The sequence below is a fragment of the Schistocerca nitens genome, chromosome 5 (genome assembly GCF_023898315.1).
Source record: "Schistocerca nitens isolate TAMUIC-IGC-003100 chromosome 5, iqSchNite1.1, whole genome shotgun sequence".
Classification (NCBI taxonomy): domain Eukaryota; kingdom Metazoa; phylum Arthropoda; class Insecta; order Orthoptera; family Acrididae; genus Schistocerca; species Schistocerca nitens.
Genome location: NC_064618.1, coordinates 356,481,140 through 356,503,258, shown reverse-complemented (window position 1 = coordinate 356,503,258; position 22,119 = coordinate 356,481,140). Strand labels below are relative to the sequence as shown.

The window sequence follows — 22,119 nt, the reverse complement described above, 5'->3', positions numbered from 1 at the left end:
CATTAGATTTCCTAAAGGCAGTGCATACACCACTGATGGGTTTTAGTTTAAAATATATGACAGCTATATCTGTATCAGGTATTAAAATCTTGAAATCAAAATATTAGGAGAGTACTCTAGCTGTTGCTGTGATCAGGGTATAATTCATGACAGACTTAAGTATGCTGTAGTAACATCCATCTACAAATGTCTCTAATTATGAATCCATTTCCTTCCTCCTAGGCCTGTTAAGGTGTATAAGGTGTCTCAACAGTGACATACGTTGCAAGTCACTGTGAAGGGCACGGAGATACCATGTACTTGTGTGAGACAGTGTTATCAGTGCTTGATGTAAGTTTGAAACAGGCCTCATTGTGGGTCTCCATTTGGCTGAGTTGTGTCGTGTGGTATCCATATTTATGGGGCATTTGGATGCGGCGGTGGCTTGATGCTGGACTGCATGAAAACGTGATGGCAGGCATATTCATTGTCAAGATTCTGGTTCACCATATCGGAGCAACACAAAGGAGGACAGCTGTATTGTTTGCCAAACACAATGAAACCCCTTCACATCTGTACCTGCTACCTGTGAACAAGTAATGGACTCCCTCTGATGCTCTGTGTCATCTTGTGTCATTGGCCAGAAATTAGCAGCAGCTGGAATAGGGAATTACTGCCTTATGAATAGGTCACCATCAACACAACATTCAGGGCTTTGTTCAGTGTGGTGTGATGTCTGGAAAGCATGAACTGCTAACAAACTGTGTTCAGCAATTAATCGCAGTTCTGCACAACTCTGATACCCATCATCAGTGCATTGGGGGAAGATCATACACTTCCAGTGTTTGGGAGCAGCACAGTGTGTTACTCCTGGTGTCTCTGTATGGGAAACCATCACGTATGACTTCAGGTCATTGCTCGAAGTGACGAGAACTCTGAAGGCACAATGGTATGTCACAGACATCCAGTGTCATCACGTGGGACCTCTCATGAGACAGTGCTGTGGTACCATTTTTCAACAGGACAAGTGCTCATCCACATGACAAGTATCTGCACATTGTTGAGGTACTTCCATGGCCAGCAAGATCTCGAGATATGCCCTTGATAGAAAATGTCTGGTAACAGTTGAGACGTCAACTCCATCCCAGTGCCAGTATTCAGAATATCAAGACCAGTTACAACAGTTATGGGCCAGCTTGTCTCAGGAGAGCATCCAATGTCTATATGACACCCATCCCAACCAAATCAGTGCACACATCCAGACCAGAGAGGGTGCAAAGGCATACTGATGAGTAGGTTCATCTTGGCATGTTCTTTGTAAATTTAATCGACTTTGTAATCACTGTAATAATAACACACACTCTAACAACCTGTGAAGTTTCGTTTTGTTCCTCCACCTGTTCTGGGTGTTTCAGTTTTTTTTTTCCCAAGCTTTATATTTGGCTATGAATTCTTTTGCAACAGAGTCCTTGGATAAAACGTTCTTGATTCACCTGCTGCATCCAATTCGGATAAAATCCCAAGCTCCATAATCATCATCAGTGTCTAACTTTGTCATGAATCACTGGCTGGAATATGTCGTGGAGAGGGTGCATGTTGAAGTGGTGCCCTCTGCATATGTATATTACATTTACGTTTGCTGTCCAGAGTTGCTTGCAGTGCTACACATACATCAGGCAGTAAACTGACAGAAGTCTTCCTCTCTATTCTTTATTTATCATGTTCATGCTTCCATAAAGACTCCGGCTACATGCTTGTCAATACATTGATGTAAGCACTTGCTAAAGAAAAAGCACAGATGATAACTTCCCGTAATTTACTGTTTGATGTACGTTTGGCACTGCAAATGTAATAGACACAGAAGACACCACTGACCATGTGCCATCTCTGTGACATAATCCATGCAATCAGACGCTGTTCTCTGGGTATAAAAGTACGAGCCTCGCCAGATTCCCTATAGTCAGACTTGGCCCTGACAGTGACAACGGAGCCAATCATCAAAAGTTTGAGATTTTATCCAAATTTGATATGTTAAGTAAACTGAGAACTTTTCATCCGTGGTAGTGTACTTTTACTCACATATGAAGTCTTAACAGAGTCAAATAAGGAAAAAATACCCAGTTGGTATATTCTGTAACCTTTCCAAGGACTGGACTGTATGGACTATAAAATTCTACTTGGCAGACTAAAACATTAAGTCATTAATGGTCTCTCTCTATGATGGATGAAGTCTTATTTTCAAATCAGAAAGCAGACAGTTTGACATTATGTCCACACCTGTCCTTAACCTACATACATGATCTTTTGGTGAACTGAAAGAAGTGATAAGAAAATGAAATATTTGTTGATGCCATATGCATTCTAATTAAGAGTGAAGATTCAGCCACTTCAGACACAGCATAAATGAGATCTGAACAGACTTAAATCTTAACTTTCTTACACAGAAATTGCATTAAATATTTACAGAGCAAAAGTGAGCAGTACGAATATTGTGCAAAGCATATGATATAAAAATAATAAAAGAATAATAATGTTTATTTACTAATAATAGGAATACACTCATGGGCATGTTTTTTAAGTAAATTCACATTGATAAAATACCAAAAACAGCACATCGAACACTAAAGTTCTGGCCTCTTTTAGGAAATGTTTGCTGCTAATATACTGGAACTGGATATAGACAATAATATGAAAAACTACACAGTTCAGAAAGCTTTAACTTTGTACACCTTTTACCTAACAAATGTTTTACTGGAGATGCTTTATATAGCTTTGCAACGTGGCTTGGCTCTGAGCACTATGGGACTTAACATCTGAGGTCATCAGTCCCCCAGAACTTAGAACTACTTAAACCTAACTAACCTAAGGACATCACACACATCCATGCCCGAGGCAGGATTCGAACCTGCGACTGTAGCGGTCATGCGGTTCCAAACTGAAGCACCTAGAACTGCACGGCCACTCTGGCCGGCCCTTTGCAACCTGTTTAAGAAATATCTTCCCAGGAGAAAATGATTAGTTCCCTGTTTTCACAGTGTCACATGATAATCATCTCCAGTCAGCGTAAAGATGACTGTATCTATTTGTTGTTGTCGTTGTTGTTGTTGTTGCTGTTATGGTATGTTATGCTTTATACTCTGCTTTACAAATATACATGTCTTAAGAACATACAACGAGTAAACAATAAATTATATTTTATGAAGTCATTACAGGTCTGATGTTTACTTACGTTAGCAATTATTGTAACTGCTCTCTTCCGCATCCTGAATATTCTACCCAAGAAGATTGTAGGTCCGGAATAATTTCAATTCCATATTGGAGATATGACCAGATTAATTATTGGTAAATTTCTTTTACAAAAACAGGAGTATGTATGGCTGGGAGAATTTTACAAATTTTACATTGCAGACAATCTTTTTACAGATGTAGCTGATATGCTGTTTCCATGCTAGACTGTCATCCCCAAGGAATACCCCCCAAAATCACGTTTGTCAGTTGTTTCAGATGAAAACTGATTTGGCATTTATGTTCACTTGAGTTGGATTATAATTTAACAAAATGCCCACCATAAGAGTCACACATATTTGATATTCAGCAGTTCAACCAATGCTTTTCTTCACTGTTCTGCATTCCTGACTTCTCAGTGCAGCCCCATATAATTCGCTGAGGATCTTATATGAAGAGCTCATTGTTACAATCTGTTCTGCATTTTTGTAATATGGTTTCATATATTGTAATTTGTAATACAAGGAAGAAATTAAAAACATAATGTTACTCTTCTTGTATCCTAAGTTTCTAATTTTAATAAGAGTACTGAATGATTGACATAAAGTCCTTACACAAATCTAGAGTAGTCACACAACCTTTTTCTTTCATTGATTTCGTTCAACACTTAAAGGGAAAAAAGTTGCTACTGATTAGAATTGTAAAGAGGCCTTATCAAAAGCCATGGTAGGAGCTGTCTGGGTGGTTATATTTACAGACGAAAGAATCCATTTCATAATGACTTACTGTTACAAATAAGAAGACAAACTCTGAGGTCAATGATTTTTAGGAGCTGTCTGGGTGGTTATATTTACAGAAGAAAGAATCCATTTCATTATGACTTACTGTTACAAATAAGAAGACAAACTCTGAGTCAATGATTTTAACTGTGATTATTTGCCAGTAACTGCTCCATTTTTACACACACATTGTGCCCGAGTGATTTCTAACAGGTCTGTTACTAATTACATATGTTAATGTTTTTATTAATTCATCTCTGCATTGAAATGCTATGTTATCCCATTCAGTGTATCATTTTATTTTAAGCTTCGAAATAATTTTTAGGGTTTCACACTGTGAGATATTAATCAGGAATAATGGATTATTCACTTTATGTGGGTTTACTGCAGGTGCTGAACCATCTGTTTATATCCTCCATGTCTTTTCACATTATTTTATTAATCTCTCACACACAATCTATAGTCTGCTTTCTCTTGTTATATTTCTTCAGCCCATGTTCCATATTTATTGTATTCCATTCTGTTTTACTAGCATGTCTTCGTTCACTTATCTAACTGACATAATAATAAGCATTTAGCTTCTTAAGGGAGTCCCCGTATGTATTTCTGAAGGTTTTATATTTTGTTAAGAAGTACTGTGGTTTGGCGTGTCTAATATATTCCCAATTTTCATTAGAATCATCAGTCTTTTTATACTTGCTGCCATTTTGTGTATGTGCTAGGGCCTCCTTAAATTTATTACAGTTTATTTTTCATTTATAATAGTGTAGCTCACTATGCATTATGATTTCTATTAACCTACATCTGCCAGAAACCTCTGCCTCTTGGACTCTCTCATGTACCAGTATATTTACTTCTCATAAATATATGTTGTCGGCAATGATAATTAATAGTTCCAGTGGTTTACACAACAACAATAAACAAAATCATCGCCATCATTAAATGTACCAAGATAACAGCACCACCACAAACCACTGTCTCACCATTAGGAAAAGAGGTCCCAGAAACATCTGCCCTATCGTACCAAATATAAGCAAACCAATAACTCGAATATGGTTTCTGTGTTTATGATTATGATCATTTTATTACATGCTCAAACTGTTGACCTTGAGCACTGACACAAGATGTAACATGAGTATGGACAGACAATACTGTATGCTGAACTTCATCTGGACTTATCAAAGCATAGGAGTGTATTATACTGCATTTCACAACTTTGGAAGTCATCTGTGTTTCCCTGAAGACCTCCTGTTTTAATTGTTTTGCACAGATAAAGATCCAGAAATGTTAAGTTTGGGAAGTTAGTGGCCATTTTGTGTTTCTCAAAAGACCTATACGATGATCTCCAAACGTTCTTTTCAGATAAGTGTAATTATCTGTGCACAAGGTGCAGCACATCAGCCATGCTAGTACCATATGGGTTGCCTTATAGCTACTGGAATGCCTTCCAATAACTGCAGCAGGATGCCTGTTAAAAACTGTGGATAACAGTCACTATTTATGAGTCCCATCAATAGAACCGGGACCAATGATCCAATTCTTGAAAAGCTCATACTACACATCAACTAATCAAGATCATGGTTTATCCACTTCTTTGAGGAAGAGTGGAGTTTCAACTGACCAAAAGTGCATTATGTGAAGACAGATTTGTTCACAGTTTGTAACCAATGCTTCAACCATAAACAAAATCTTGCTCAGAACGGTTGCAATACTTTGTAATTTTTGTAAATACCACTCAGGAGAACTGTAATAGATCTTAAAAGTCTTTGCTATGTGAAGCTGTTGATGGGAGAAAATGTGAAAGGGTGAAATGCATTGGATTGCTGTATTCATTAAACAGACTGCTGACGGATTCCACTTGCACATTCAAGATTTCTTGTAGAAAAGTGTATATTGTGAGTTGCTGCTACTAAAATTCTCATCAACAGCTGTTCTTTATGGCTGGCACATTTTATTTCCCACACTTCTAGTTTCTTTGAATTTTGTTTTCAATCACAGAATGCATGCTTTCACAGTCAGTGTTTTTATTACTGCTCATATAACTTTTGTCAGTAAATTGTAAAATTTGTCACATTGTTGTGTTGTTCATCAGACAGACAGAAGAGATGACTGATTTGTGACAGTTTCAATGTAAATTTCAAGGACTCTGACAGGAAATGTGATGTGGCTATTTTATTATGCACATACCTTTTAGTGTCAGTTATAAATTGCCCTAAATGAGTAGCTCAAGATTCTGCCACACTGATAGACAATGTATTCATGTAACAAGCTGAAACTAAAGAAACATGTGCATACTTTGTGATAAATGGAAAAATGGAATGTCAGATCATGATGCACAGCTGCTCACATTACATAACTTAGCTACTTGTACATCCTAGAAATGCTCATCAAACACAGAGTGAGTAATAAAGAGGTAAGACAAAAAATGTTGACCAGGGCTAGGTTTACAATGAACCAATGTCAGCTTTATATTCACCATATTTCTTAATAAGATTTGAGCCATGCTATATTTTTCATTTTCTAAAAATTTTTAGTTATTTATTATTTTTTTAATAAAGAGTAACAAGTTTGCCAGGCAATGGGAAATGCGCCATGGTTTTATGCCACTGCAGAATTATATTCATAATACCTCCTAATAATACCTTCATTTGTTCTACAAGATGATGAGAGTCATTGGAACAATGAACTTTAAAAGAATTTGAGTTAGTGCATTGCGGTCAAACTTGGCTGATGTGGTTGTCAATAAATCAGTGTTCACCTTATATGGTGTCATTTCTTACAACTTAAAGAAGTTAATACTCACTGCTGAAGGGAAGTGCATTCCTAATGCAAATGGAATTATTAATGCATAACCTGTCTATGTATTGGACACAGTTTTTAGGGGATTATGATGTAGTGATCCAAACTCAATTACTTTGGTATTATTGGACGACTTCAACCTCAGGGAGATACTTGATGGATCTAGAGTCAAGGTACAAATTAACAAAAGAGAAACAACTAATAGAAACTATGTTTTTACATCGTATCAACAATAAAGTACTTCTACATTGATGTATGCAACCTGTACAAAAATGGGCTAAATTTAAATAGTAAAATTAGTAGCATGAAGCAGAGTAATAATGATTTATTGTTCACTGAATATACAAATATCGTTTCTAACTGTCCCTTGAAGACTTCATGGACTAAATCTTATCAGTGATTATATCTACATCTACATTTACACTTGGCAAACCACTCGGAATGGTTATCAGGATTTCTTCCCATCCCATTCACATATGTTTCATGGGAAGAATGATTGCTTAAATGTCCTCACGTGTGCTGCAATCACTTTACTCTTGCCTTTGCGATCCCTATGGGAGCGATACGAATGGGGTTGTAATATTTTGCTAGATTTGACACTTGAAGTTGGTTCTAAGAACTTTCAACACAGGTTTTCATGGAATAGTTTGAGTCTACCTTCAAGAGTCTGCCAATTCAGTTCTTGCCGCATCTTTGTGAGACTCTCCCATGGGCCAAACAAGACTGTGTCCATTCGTGCAGCCCTTCTATGTATCCATTCAATATTTCCTGTTGGTCATATTTGTTACGTATCACACACACCTGCACAGCATTCTAGGATGGGTCGCACGAGTTTTTTTTTTTTTTTTTATGGAGTCTCCTATGTAAATAGATTGCATTTCCCTATTATTCTACTAATGAACTGCAGTCTGCCACCTACTTCATCTATGAATGAGACTATGCGAGCCTTCCATTGCATATCCCAATACATTGCTAGACCCAGGTATTTGTATGAATTGACTGATTCCAACTGTGACTCACTGGTATTATAGTCATAGTACATTATTTTGTTTTGTTTTGTGATGCACACAATTTTACATTTCTGAACATTTAAAGCAAATTGCCAATCTTTGCACTACTTTGAAATCTTACCAAAATCTGACTGAATCCAACAATGGAAAATCCAGGATGGATTAATGAGAATACAACAAGAAGGATAGATTGCTAGTCACCATATAGCAGAGGTGCTGAGTCACAGATAGGCAAAATACAAAGAAAGTCTTTTTGTTGTGCCTATCTGTGACTCAGCATCTACACTATATGGTGAGTAGTAATCTATCTTTTTCCAAATATTGTCAAAATCTGACTGAAATTTCTGCAATGTCTTTCAGACGGTACTTCATTATACATAACTGCATCATCTGCAGAAACTCTGAGGTTACTGTTAATATTTTCTGCAGGATCATTAATGTAAAACAAAATAATTTGCTTAGTCCTCCTGACCAAAAATTCCTCAATCCAAACACAAATTTTACTTGATACCCCATATGATCACTCTTTTGATACTGAGTGTATGTGTGGTACTGGGTCAAATGCTTTTGGGATGTCAAGAAACATTGCATTTACCTGACTGTCTTGATCCATAGCTTTTAGTATGTCATATCACAAAAGTGCGAGTTGGGTTTCCAGAACCAATGCTTGCTTGCAAGAAAGAGAGCATTCTGTTCGAGATACCTCATTATGTTTGAGCTCAGAATACGATCTAAGATTCACCAACAAATGTATGTCAATGATACTGGACAGCAGTTTTGTGGGTCACTTCTGCTACCATTCTCGTAGATGGATGTGACTAAACGCTTTTCGTTTAACATCTTCTTATCTGTCGCTCTGCACTTTGTTTTACGCTTATTATGGAGTAGTGTCTGTTTTTTTGAAGTTTCTCTACAATGACTAATCACAGAGGGTCCCACCCATTACGAACTGTTCTATTGGGTACATACCCATCAAGTGCATGGTTTACTAATATTTAAACTTGAGGCATAGCTCCCCTACATGCTCCTCTACTGAGCTAAACATTTCTGATTCCACACCGAGATTTGAAATTACTGGTTTTTTATGTAGTTTGCTGGACATAAAAATCTTTCTACTTGTCTTATTTGTCCTTCATAATTTGGTAATCACGGCTGCTACAGATGTCTCATGGTCACTGAATCCATTTCAATGTGGACATCCTCAAAGGGGTCAGGCATATTTGTTGCCATTATATCTAATATATTTCCATCATGGGTGGAGACCTGAACTATTTGTTACAGATAGTTTTCAGAGAAGGCATTCAGTAATTTCACAGGGTGTCTTGTCATGTACATTACGACAAAACTGTAACTATCCAAGTTGATTGTTGGATGATTAAGGTCTTGAAATATGCTCACTATTTTTATATACTGTATTTAGCATATTTCGTGACAGTACCTTTTCCGTGAAATGTTTACAAGACGATATTTGTCTTGGCTTCAGTCGTCTAGTGGAAGTATGATTCCACAATGCAGTTTCGTCGGCTGCAGAAATGACCTGGTTCAATGCGTTTGCCTCATTTTTGGTGCTTCAAATACCATTTCTTAGAATGTGGTTTCTTCTTAAAGTTTATATAAAAAAAGTAGTAACATAATTCATTTTTCTTGTTCACTAGCAAATTATTTATAATGGCGATCTGCACATTGTTCCACCGTCAACACACACCGAGAGTTCTCTGCCGACAGACTACAGTCAAAGACGACTCCAGCATCAAAGACATTTTACACAACACACAAGCTTCCACTTGTAACCAGTCTCTTTGGTATTCTTTGTCACATTTACTAATAGTAATCAATATGCTGTCACTCTCAAAAATATAAGTAAATTAGCATAAAATAAGGCAAATTACAATTCACAAACAAATATTCTGACAAAAATATAAGAAAACATTTACAATTTGGTATCGACAAATCCGGTAGAAAATAACACCTCTCCCACATCCATTACAGTCTCCACCGATGATTATGATATCACTGGAGAAATTATGTTCTGGCAAACTGAGGTTTTCTCTAAAGCAGGTTTTTCTGAAATTTTTTGTTACATTAGGAGGTGAGTCTGGTGGCTGATAGAAGGACCCAATTGTAATTTTAAGCCCACCTCTGATACTGAGTCTTGCGCAAAATATCTCGCATTCAGCTCCTGCTTCTATTTTGATGGATTTGAGTTTCTCGTCTGCTTCAATAAAACCACCTCCATATCACATTAACCTATCCTTTCAATATGTGCTCAAATAATCCCCAAAAATATCACTGCTGTCAACTTTGGGTTTTAACAAACTTTCTGAACCTAGTATTAGGTGACAAACTGTTTATTATTTCAAAAGTAATTACCATAACTGTTAATACATTTATCCCACTGCGAGGTGAGACGGGTAATGATTCCGTGGGAAAATGTTTGTGGGTGCCTGTTGAATCATGACTGTACCAAGGCATGCACCTCTTAGTCTGAAGCAAATTGGCACTGGCCCACAAGTTGGCAAGGTTGTTTTGTCTATGCTGCAGAAGTTTTGATGGGAAGCATCTACGCATCATCCATACAGTCCCGATCTCTCCCCATGCAACTTCAATGCGTTTGGAGCCCTGAAGTAAGACATTTGTGACCTTTTTGACTGATTTACTTCGGACAGAGAGGTGAATGCCAGGTACAATCATGATACCATAGGCAACTGCAAACACTTCTCCATGAAGGCACTGGCCACCTCGTCTTTTTTACAGTGGGAAAAACAGTTATGGCAATTACTTTTGAAATAATGAACAGTTAACATACTTTTTTCCAGGCGTCTTGTTTTCATTTGTCTGTCACTCACGATTATCTCATCTGTTGGAGGCATTTCTTTGAATCTCATGCTGATACTTCCCAGTCTCCTACAGATATTGTTATCAGGAGTGGCTGGAGAGTCAACTAAAAAAATTAAAAATAAATAAATAAATACTTCAACATTTGTGGTGCCACGCACAGAGTCAGCTACTTGGGTAGCAGCCTCTTGTGTGTAATGCACATCTGATCCATTTAGGGCCACCCTACAGTTCTCAGCCCTATGGCACAAGTCCATGAAGTCACAGCCTAGCCTTTCACAGAGACTTCGAAGTCTCTGGTCCATGGGCTCTCACTTACCTCAGAATCCGAGGGCCACAATCTATTCTAGAGACAATATTACAGATTGTGACTTTTGCCAAAACTCCAAGAGCAAGGAAGCATTCCTAACATTTTCTGCCAGTCCAGATATAATGTAAACCCAGAGCTTTCAATGACTAACACCATCCTTATCACCAATGGAAAAAAAAAAAAAAAAAAACAATCAGATTTAACCCTAATGAAGATAATATTGGTAAAAATGGTTTACCCACAGAGTATGATGACAATGATAATAACAGAAAAATGGAGTTGTACATATGATTTGTTTTTCCTTAGGTAATGAGATGCCTTTATCTGTGAACTTTATTAGACAAGGAATTCCTAAACTTGTCAGTTTCCACACAAGCTATTTCTCTGCTTTTTGTCTTATAATAACATTGTTCAACTCAAGTGTAAAGAAATAATAATCTGAACTTTGTGTAGAGGATATCTTTTTATTCCCATACGAACTCATCACGGGTAAATACAAAATGTAATCCACCATAACAGCAAAGAAAAATTTCTTTAAACAAACTGCAGAAACTAAATGTTTCAAGGACAAATGTAAGTTACAGTGTTCATCATTTTTCAATGCATTAAGCATAGATTCTCATATCAATTTGGCAAGTTGTTCATTTAAACTTCAATTTAAAGCTACTTTCCGAATGGTCAAAGATTTGAACACAGTTTATTACATTTTGCTTTTTTATAAACTTTTCTAGATTACGAAATGCTTTCTAAACAGACACTAGAACTTAGAGTAAACAAAATTATAATGTTCAGTACCTGATCATAATCTTTGGCCAGTCGTTCCATGACCTCTGTAGACAGTACTTCAAGCCACTGTTTTACCTGATCACAGGAAATAACTTCATAAGTATATGACACTGAACAGACTTTAATAATTGATACTCGAGCTAAAGGTACTAACTTAGTCAAATGAAGACAGAAAACAATGACCACTGCTGTCATCACACTTCAAAATTCATTGTTCATAAATGACCAAGAGAGTCTGCAATAGCAGATTAAGCATTACATAATAAAACTTCCAAGGTTATAGTTTTTTTTAAATGAGATAATGCTTCTTTTGAAGTTTTTTTTTTTAAAAAAAAGAAAGGTCTAAGTTAGCAAAATTGATTATAGAGAATGGAAAGTCTCCAGATAACAACTAGTAAAACAGGAATGGAAAATCCGTACACTACAAGCCTGCAAAAGACTTCTATCATAAGTTGAAATGCAACAATTTTCAAGACAGCTATCAATCCGAAGTTGGGTTGAAGTGTATGAGGAAACCAATGTAAATTTGAAATTCTTGAAGTCTTCAATATTATTCAAACTGAATTTTGAAAAGACATTTTAAAACTACCTACATCAGTAGGAATGTCTCAAAAAACAATCGGATAAGAGCAGGTTTTAAATAGTACTCACAGAACCTAATGCACTTCAGTTCAATGATAAAGATGCATAGTGAGTCATAGCTCTTAAATTTTTATCACAGATACAAAAAGTTTTACAGAAAGTATTGATTACTTTAAAAATTTCACTTAGTGATAAAATAATATGTAAAGCAGAAAATAAAAGCAAAGCAATCTGGGATGTCATACAAGAGGAAACAGGTGGAGACAAACAAAAGGATAACAACATACAAACAATGGCAACAGATAAAGAAATAGATGACCTGTGCTGGCTGGCAAACTTTGTGAATGAACCATTTTACAAGTATTGCAGTGAAACCACATCAAAATTTCCCAAAAGCAGATATAATACCTCTAAATAATTACACACTAAGTACAATAATAATACTGCCAACCAGAGAGAATGAAGTCAGTAAAACTCTAAAAATGAAGAGGAACCAGGTTTTCATGAGGTAGCAATTCGTATGCTGAAACAATGCGTACAGAGCACACAAGCTCCTTTACAGTAAATAATAATGAGCAGAAACCTGAAAATGTAGTATCTATTTTTGGCAAAATCTGCATATTTTTTTGTAAATGATTAGACGTACAAATTTTAAGGTTGTCATGCTGTGTGCGTGAAGACAAAGCCTTAGAGCTATGAAACTGACAGTAAAAAAAAAAAAATAAATAAATAAATAAATAAATAACTGAGTGGATCTATGATTTAAGAAGTTTCTCGTCATAATTTTTCTCTTTTGGCCAGTTCAATAATTGAAAAATCTGCAGAATATTAATTTCGACCTTTTGTGGGCATTCATAAACCTTCAACTCATACTTACAATGCTACAGATAAAACCATTAAGGCACTTAGCACTGAAGTACAAATGAAAATAACTTTATCCGCGTGTTAAGGGAAAAATTTTGGTGGGGTCAAAATACTCTGACAGATTTTGTTTTCTAGTCACTACAGTTCAAAGTGTGAACACTATAAACTGTCAGTCAGCTGAGAACCTAAAATATAAAATATACTCTGATTAAAACTACTTTGTGAGTAACATTTCAGTGAGCTGAGTGGTAGGGTCCAGTCACCGAACAATTGTTAGTTATTGCTCATGGGCCACATGCTCGCTGTACTGCCAGTTTTGTAGGTACTTACAGAGCCTTGCCTAGCATGGGCCTTGCTTGCTGCATGCCAGCAACACTTTCCACTACCACTGCAGTCTGTCAATTACAAAGATATTTTAATCAGAATATAATCAAAATTTTGACTGACAGAGGGAGAGCAATGATGTGGAGAAACAAGCTCTGCCTCCCTCTCACACCCATGTCCTATATTTCTATGAAAGGAGAAATGACACATGATCACAGTGACAGCTGATCTTCTGGTGGTGAGATGGTCATAATAGAAATCAGGGCATGACAATACACAATCAAAGTCCTGACGAAGGATGTGTTTAAGTCATCCAAACCTGACTGGTACAGGGTGACCAAGGGGGCACTCCTTTGTAGCTGATTCTTCATTGTGGTGGGAGGATTCCCTATACCACATCCCCACACACCCCCAATCCCCACACCACCTCCACGAAACAGCTACAAAGAAATGCCCCCTTCATCAATCAATACCACTTTGGACTGGAACAACTGAACCATATCCTTTGTCAGAGCTTTGATTACCTATCATCATGCCCTGAAATGGGGGACATCCTACCCAAAATCCTTGCCACCTCTCCTAAAGTGGTGTCTCATCATTCACCCAACTTCCACAACATCCTAGTCCATTCCTGTGTCTCTCCCAATCTCAACCCCTTGTCATTGGGATCACCTCCCTGGGTAAGACCCAGGTGCAAGAAACATCCAATCCATCCACCCAGTGCTTCCTCATCAAGTTCAGTCACAGGCTTATCCTATCCTCCCCATCTGTGAAAGCAGCCATGTCATATAGCAGCTCTGCTGCAATAACTGCACAGCTTTTTGCATTGGTATGACTATCAACCTGAGGAGTGGCCATGCTGTCTGGGGCACCATGTCACAGAGCGTGCGGCCCCTCCCAGTGGAGGTTCGAGTCCTCCCTCAGGCATGGGTGTGTGTGTTGTTCTTAGCATAAGTTAGTTTAAGCAGAGTGTAAGTCTAGGGACTGATGACCTCTGCAGATTGGTCCCTTAGGAATTCACATGCATTTGAACATTTGACTATCAACCAGCTGTCCACCAGGACGAATGGATACTGCCAAACTGAGGCTAAGAGAAAAGTAGACCATCTTGTGGCACAACATGCAGTTTGTACATAACATGCTTGATTTCAATGGTTTGATTTCAATGGTTGCTTCACTACCCAAGCCATTTGAACTCTCCCCTGAACCACCAGTTTTCCTGAACTGCACAAATGGGAGTTATCCTTATGGCACATTCTCCACTCCCAAAATTACGCCAGCCCAATCTATGGTAACCCACTGTCCCCACACACTCCACTGAAGTTTCCACCGCCCCTGTCCTATCACTTCCACCCATTTCATGTCCCCTCATCCACATTGGGTGCCGCTCTCACCCCCCTGTCTCCTCCCCCTCCCCCACCACCCAATACTGTGCCTGGCAGCCTTGTCCTGCTGCCATCTAGTACCTGCAACCCCCCCACCCCCACCCACCCGCCTGTAACCTGCTATCCCTTCCTCTTTCCCGCCACACTGCTGCTTTCATTCAAAATGACAGTTGCATTCTGGCTCAAGCCACTGGAGATAGGGATCATGTGTGGGTGAGCTGTGCTGGCTTGTGTGAATGTGTGTCTGTGTGTGTTTTCTTTTCCGAGGAAGGCTTTGGTTGAAAGCTCGATGTGTAACAGTCTTTTCGATTGTGCTTGTCTGCAATTCAATGAGTCATCTTAACGGAGAGTATCAATCTAACCCTTTCATAATATTGTAGACAGCTTAATGAATTAACTGAATATATTCAAACTTTTAAGTGCACCACAGGTTTGGTGCTGAAGGGTAGATTACAGAAGTGGCCATAGCAGAATTTACAAATTTGGTACCTGACACTCTTGACAAGGAGGAGTGTGTGCCTTTTGATACTGCTGACCATAAAATACTACTAAATAAGCTAGAATCATTATGAATAAGAGATGTAGCTAATGATTGATTCTGATCAAACAGAATAGCACATAAAGAGTAGATATATCACAATCATCAGGTAAGTTGAACCGTTAATGGAACACTTATCAGTCACTAAATACAATAAAAGAATCATGAAAGAAGGTTGTATACATGGAAGAACCCTGGAGATACTAAAAGGTATCAGATAGATTATATAATGGTAAGACAGAGATTTAGGAACCAGGTTTTAAATTGTAAGACGTTTCCAGGGGCAGATGTGGACTCCGACCACAATCTATTGGTTATGGCCTGTAGATTAAAACTGAAGAAACTGCAAAAAGGTGGGAACTTAAGGAGATGGGACCTGGCTAAACTGAAAGAACCAGAGGTTGTACAGAGTTTCAGGGAGAGCATAAGGGAACAATTGACAGGAATGGGGGAAAGAAATACAGTAGAAGAAGAATGGGTAGCTTTGAGGGATGAAGTAGTGAAGGCAGCAGAGGATCAAGTAGGTAAAAAGACGAGGGCTAGTAGAAATCCTTGGGTAACAGAAGAAATATTGAATTTAATTGATGAAAGGAGAAAATATAAAAATGCTGTAAATGAAGCAGGCAAAAAGGAATACAAACGTCTCAAAAATGAGATCGACAGGAAGTGCAAAATGGCTAAGCAGGGATAGCTAGAGGACAAATGTAAGGATGTAGACGCTTATCTCACTAGGGGTAAGATAGATACTGCCTACAGGAAAATTAAAGAGACCTTGGGAGAAAAGAGAACCACTTGCATGAATATCAAGAGCTCAGATGGAAACCCAGTTCTAAGCAAAGAAGGGAAAGCAGAAAGGTGGAAGGAGTATATAGAGGGTCTATACAAGGGCGATGTACTTGAGGACAATATTATGGAAATGGAAGAGGATGTAGATTGAAGATGAAGATGAAATGGGAGATACGATACTGCGTGAGGAGCTTGACAGAGCACCAGAAGACCTAAGTCGTAACAACGCCCCGGGATTGGACAACATTCCATTAGAACTTCTGACAGCCTTGGGAGAGCCAGTCCTGACAAAACTCTACCATCTGGTGAGCAAAATGTAGGAGACAGGCGAAATATCCTCAGACTTCAAGAAGAATATAATAATTCCAAACCCAAAGAAAGCAGGTGTTGATAGATGTGAAAATTACCTAACAATCAGTTTAATAAGTCACAGCTGCAAAATACTAACGCGAATTCTTTATAGACGAATGGAAAAAAACTGGTAGAAGCCAACCTCGGGGAAGATCAGTTTGGATTCCGTAGAAATGTTGGAACACGTGAGGCAATACTGACCTTACCACTTATCTTAGAAGAAAGATTAAGGAAAGGCAAACCTACATTTCTAGCATTTGTAGACTTAGAGAAAGCTTTTGACAATGTTGACTGGAATACTCTCTTTCAAATTCTAAAGGTGGCAGGTGTAAAATACAGGGAGCGAAAGGCTATTTACAATATGTACAGAAACCAGATGGCAGTTATAAGAGTTGAAGGGCATGAAAGGGAAGCAGTGGTTGGGAGGGGAGTGAGACACGGTTGTAACCTCTCCCCGATTTTATTCAATCTGTATATTGAGCAAGCAGTAAAGGAAACAAAAGAAAAATTCGGAGTAGGTATTAAAATCCATGGAGAAGAAATAAAAACTTTGAGGTTCGCTGATGACATTGTAATTGTGTCAGAGACAGGAAAGAACTTGAAAGAGCAGTTGAATTGAATGGACAGTGTCTTGAAAGGAGGATATAAGATGAACATCAACAAAAGTAAAACGAGGATAATGGAACGTAGTCGAATTAAGTCGGGTGATGCCGAGGGGATTAGATTAGGAAATGAGATGCTTAAAGTAGTAAATAAGTTTTGCTATTTGGGGAGCAAAATAAATTATGATGGTCAAAGTAGAGAGGATATAAAATGTAGACTGGCAAAGGCAAGGAAAGCGTTTCTGAAGAAGAGGAATTTGTCAACATCAAATATAGATTTAAGTGTCAGGAAGTCGTTTCTGAAAGTATTTGTATGGAGTGTAGCCATGTATGGAAGTGAAACATAGACAATAAATAGTTTGGACAGGAAGAGAATAGAAGCTTTTGAAATGTGGTGCTACAGAAGAATGCTGAAGATTAGACTGGTAGATCAAGTAACTAATGAGGAGGTATTGAATAGAATTGGGGAGAAGAGGAGTTTGTGGCACAACTTGACAAGAACAAGGGACCAGTTGGTGGGGCATGTTCTGAGGCATAAAGGGATCACAAATTTAGCTTTGGAGGGCAGTGTGGAGGGTAAAAATCGTAGAGGGAAACCAAGAGATGAATACACTAAGCGGATTCAGAAGGATGTAGGCTGCAGTAGGCACTGGGAGATGAAGAAGCTTGCACAGGATAGAGTAGCATGGAGAGCTGCATCAAACCAGTCTCAGGACTGAAGACCACAACAACAACAACAACAACAACAACAACAAATACATTAACATAGGATTTCCTCAGGATAGCATATTACGACCATTAGAGTTCAACCATTTTACCAATAATGTTAGCCATGGGGAAAAATCCTCTCTGCTCTGGATAATATTATAGTCACTGAAAAAAAAGGGAACTCCTTGAACAGAGAGAAGATGAAATCCTTGAATAAGTTTACGACTGGCCAATATGAAATAAAGTTACAATGAACACAAAGAAAATAAAAAAAACCATGAAATTCATCTTGCAGTGAGAAAAATGAAGTAGCAGATGTTTTAATAAGCAATTTCCTGTAATATCTTCTTCCAACTATGCTAATGCCCTATCACCAAAGGCCTCAGTGTCAATTAGATGTTTGCTAACTTTCTGGTTAAGTCATCTACATTTCTTTTTTAATTTAATTTGTTTTGTGATTCCCCTTATTTCTGTTTATTGTATATTATCTACTTCAGAAATATTGACTATTTACTTATTTTTCAAAAATGCTACATCATCTAAGGTTCTTAAATTTATTTCCCTGATTTGATCTCTCTTTCTAAATAACTGTCACTCTTTCTAAACCCTAAATGCTGATTTTCTTTTCCATTCATGTTATGTCCCTTACAGTTCTCTATGCCTATTCATTTCTTTTCCATTTCATTTGCTGGTATGAGGGCACAAATTTGTGCATATACATTATGATGCAAATGCCACCACATTATGATGCCAGAATAATGTGTAAACGAGTGTGGCCTGACGCAAAGATGTTCAGAGTTATTGTGATTAATTACATGTAGGATGATTTTCTGTTAAAACGGTTACTGCTGGTAGTTTGTTTGGATAATGTTTCAGTTGTCCCTGGGCATTGGAGTAGTGACAGTGTGCCATTAAGGAAGAAGTGACAGGCAGGCATACAATTACTGCAGCTTCTTAACACTGGACCAGTGGGCTACCATCTATGGATACAACACTGAAGCACCAAAGAAAATGGTATAGGCTTATGTATTCAGATACAGGTATATGTGAACAGGCAAATATGGCGCTGCAGTTGGCAGCTTTTATATGAGACAACAAGTATCTGTTGGCTTTTATATACGACAATAAGTATCTGCTGCAGTTGTTGATTGGATACTGCTCTACAATGGCACATTATCAAGATTTAAATGAGTTTGAATGTAGTGTCATGGTCGGCGCACGAGTGATAGGACACAGTATCTCCGAGGTAGCAATGAAGGGGGAATTTTGCCATATGACCATTTCATGAGTGTACCGTGAATACCAGGACTCTGGTAAAACATCAAATCTGCCACATCGCTGCGACTGGAAAAATATCCTACAAGAACATGACAGAAGTGAACCCTTGTACAATTTGCTGCAGATTTCAGTGCTAGGTCATCATGAAGTGTCAGTGTGTGAACAATTCGATGAAATGTCATCGATATAACTTTCGGAGCAGAAGGCCCACTCGTGTACTGTCTGTTTGGGGGCTAGTGACTGTCTGTAAAGCTCTTGTCAGATCTTCAGCATGGAGGGCAAGGGAGTTCACAACACTACAGATAAGACATCCACAGATGGCCAGGCAGTAAGGTACTGATTTTTTGGTGTGGAAGGAATGATAGCTGTCAAAATGTAGGTACCGTTAGTGGTTAGTGGGTTTAATATAGACAGTGGTATAAATGGAGTCATCAGAAAGGTGGAGGTCAACAACCAGAAGGTGGCAAACTGGATTGAGGAGGAGCAGGTGAAACAGATTGGGCAACTTGAACACAATCAAATACCCTCATGTCAGGAACTGTGTTATTGATCTCTGCACAATTTCTTCTGATTTTTTATTCCCCAAACTCACATTTTGCTATCCACTTCCCGTCACATTAACATATCACTTTCATTCATCCATTTTCTGCATCATTTCACATGTATGTAACATCATCCTAGCCCAAATGAGGCCCTGCTCCATCTATTTGCATCAGCTCAGAAAAGTACACCTTTCCCTAGCTATATCCTAGTCCCCATATCTTGTTCCTTAAACACTGCCTAAGTAATGGAATGCCCTCCACCTCTTCCTCTCTCATCCTGCACAATTACCTAACCATGAAATTTCCCTCTTCTGGTTCCTATCTCTCATTTCACAATGATTTTTATCAATTCAGATCCTGCCTGTCCCTACCTCTCTCTAGCCTAGTACTGCAGAAACACATCTCCATGACAGAGGCATCCCAGAAGCACAACTGTTCTCTCCATAAGATATTCTTACAGTGCAATCCTTAATACAAGAACCACATCTCCAAAAGTGAAACCCTTGCTCTCCAGCACCTGGAAGGGCATTCCATACATCGTCTCCACGAACTGTCCAACCTGTTGATATCCTACTCCCACCTTGGAGCACTATTACCCATAAAAACCTATCCTACCCACAATGAATCTCCTTCTCAACCCATCATAGTACCCAGATCATGCCTAGCTGACCTTTTAGATTTGCCATATCCTCCAAAACTCCCTCCCAACACTCCATGAAATCCAGACAACAAAGAAACCCAAAACACTGTTGTTAACCATTCCACCAATAATGTCAACACTATACAAGTTTCATTCATATCCAATGGCCACGCCAAAGTTTAACCATGTTGGACTTCTTACCTCCAACTTGGCCTCAACATCCTTCCCCAGATCCCTCCCTAAGAACACTAACCTCTCAGCAAAAGAAAGGACAGCCACCCTCAACCTCACAACAGATTCTGACTTAATTATCCTCCTGCAGACAAAGGTTCCGCCACTGTTGTTATGAATCACAGTGACTTCCTGGAGGAAGGCTTCTGCCACCAATTACCTAACTACTCCCCCTAAAACTATCCCAGAGTGATCCCATCCAGAAGTTCAACATTATCTCCAACACCTGCTAAAATCCTTAGGCACATTCAAGAATCTCTTCCCTGAGCCATCTCCATTCTCAACCCAACAACACCCTGCACATCAACGTTACACATACTTCGCAAAATCCACAGATGCAACAATCCTGGATGTCCTATTGTAGCCAATTATTGTGCCCCTATTGAAAGAACTGCCACTGTGGTTAACCAGTACCTCCAACTAACTGCCCGAAACCTAACCTTTCATATCAAAGATATTAACAATTTCCTTCACTGACACTCCACCATTCTCACCTCTTTACCTCTTGGACACCTACTCTACACTATTAATGTCATCTTCCTACATACCACATCCCTCATGCCCATGGCCTTGATGTTATCAAACAACACATTTCCTAACATCCTTCAGACTCCAAATCCACTATGTCAATCCTCATACACCTTACCACTACATCATTACCCACAACTACATCTCTTTTGAGGGAAAGTTATATAAACAAGTAGTTTTACCAGGTACTCCGTTTAAAGTGGATTGTCACTGTTTCGAATATCTCCAGCTTATGTATACAGATATGCTACTGTGTACTGTGTTTTTGTGATGTAACAATCATCTGTGAGCGATATGTACACTGCTACTGTGTACTGTGTTTTTGTGATGTAACAAGCATCTGTGAGCGATATATACACTGAAGCGCCAAAGAAACTGGTTCAGGTATGCGTATCCAAATACAGTGATATGTACACAGGCAGAATACGGCGCTGCGATCAGAAACACCTATATACACAACAAGGGCCTGGCATAGTTGTTAGATTGGTTACTGCTGCTACAATGCCAGGTTATCAAAATTTAAACGAGTTTGTATGTAGTGTTATAGTCGGCGCATGAGTGATGGGACACAGCATCTCCGAGGTAGTGATGAAGTGAGGATTTTCCCGTATGAGCATTTCATGAATGTACTGAGAATATCAGGAATCCAGTAAAACATCAAATCTCCTACTTCGCTGTGGCCGGAAAAAGACCCAGCAAGAACGGGACAATGATGACTGAAGAGACTCATTCAACATGACAGAAGTGCAACCCTTCAGCAAACTGCTGTAGATTTCAATGCTGGGCCATCAACAAGTGTCAGCGTGTGAACCATTCAACGAAACATCATCGATATGGGATTTTGGAGCCGAAGGCCCACTTATTTACCCTTCATGACTGTGTGGTGCAAAGCTTTACGTCTCACCTGCGCCCGTCACCACTGACACTGGACTGTTGAAGACTGGAAACATGTTGCCTGCTCGGACGAGTATCATTTCAAACTTTATCAAGTGGATGGACATGTACAGGTATGGAGACAACTTCATGAATCCATGGAC

General features: G+C 38.6%; 1 protein-coding gene across 1 annotated transcript in view; it reads right to left on the bottom strand.

Annotated features, from left to right (window-relative positions):
• Positions 1–22,119, bottom strand: part of LOC126260178 (DNA polymerase eta) — a 210,439-nt gene that overhangs the window by 75,939 nt on the left and 112,381 nt on the right. Inside the window, exon 7 of the mRNA XM_049957441.1 lies at positions 11,733–11,798. Within this exon, the coding sequence (XP_049813398.1) occupies positions 11,733–11,798 (66 nt within the window). The remainder of the gene's footprint in view (positions 1–11,732; positions 11,799–22,119) is intronic.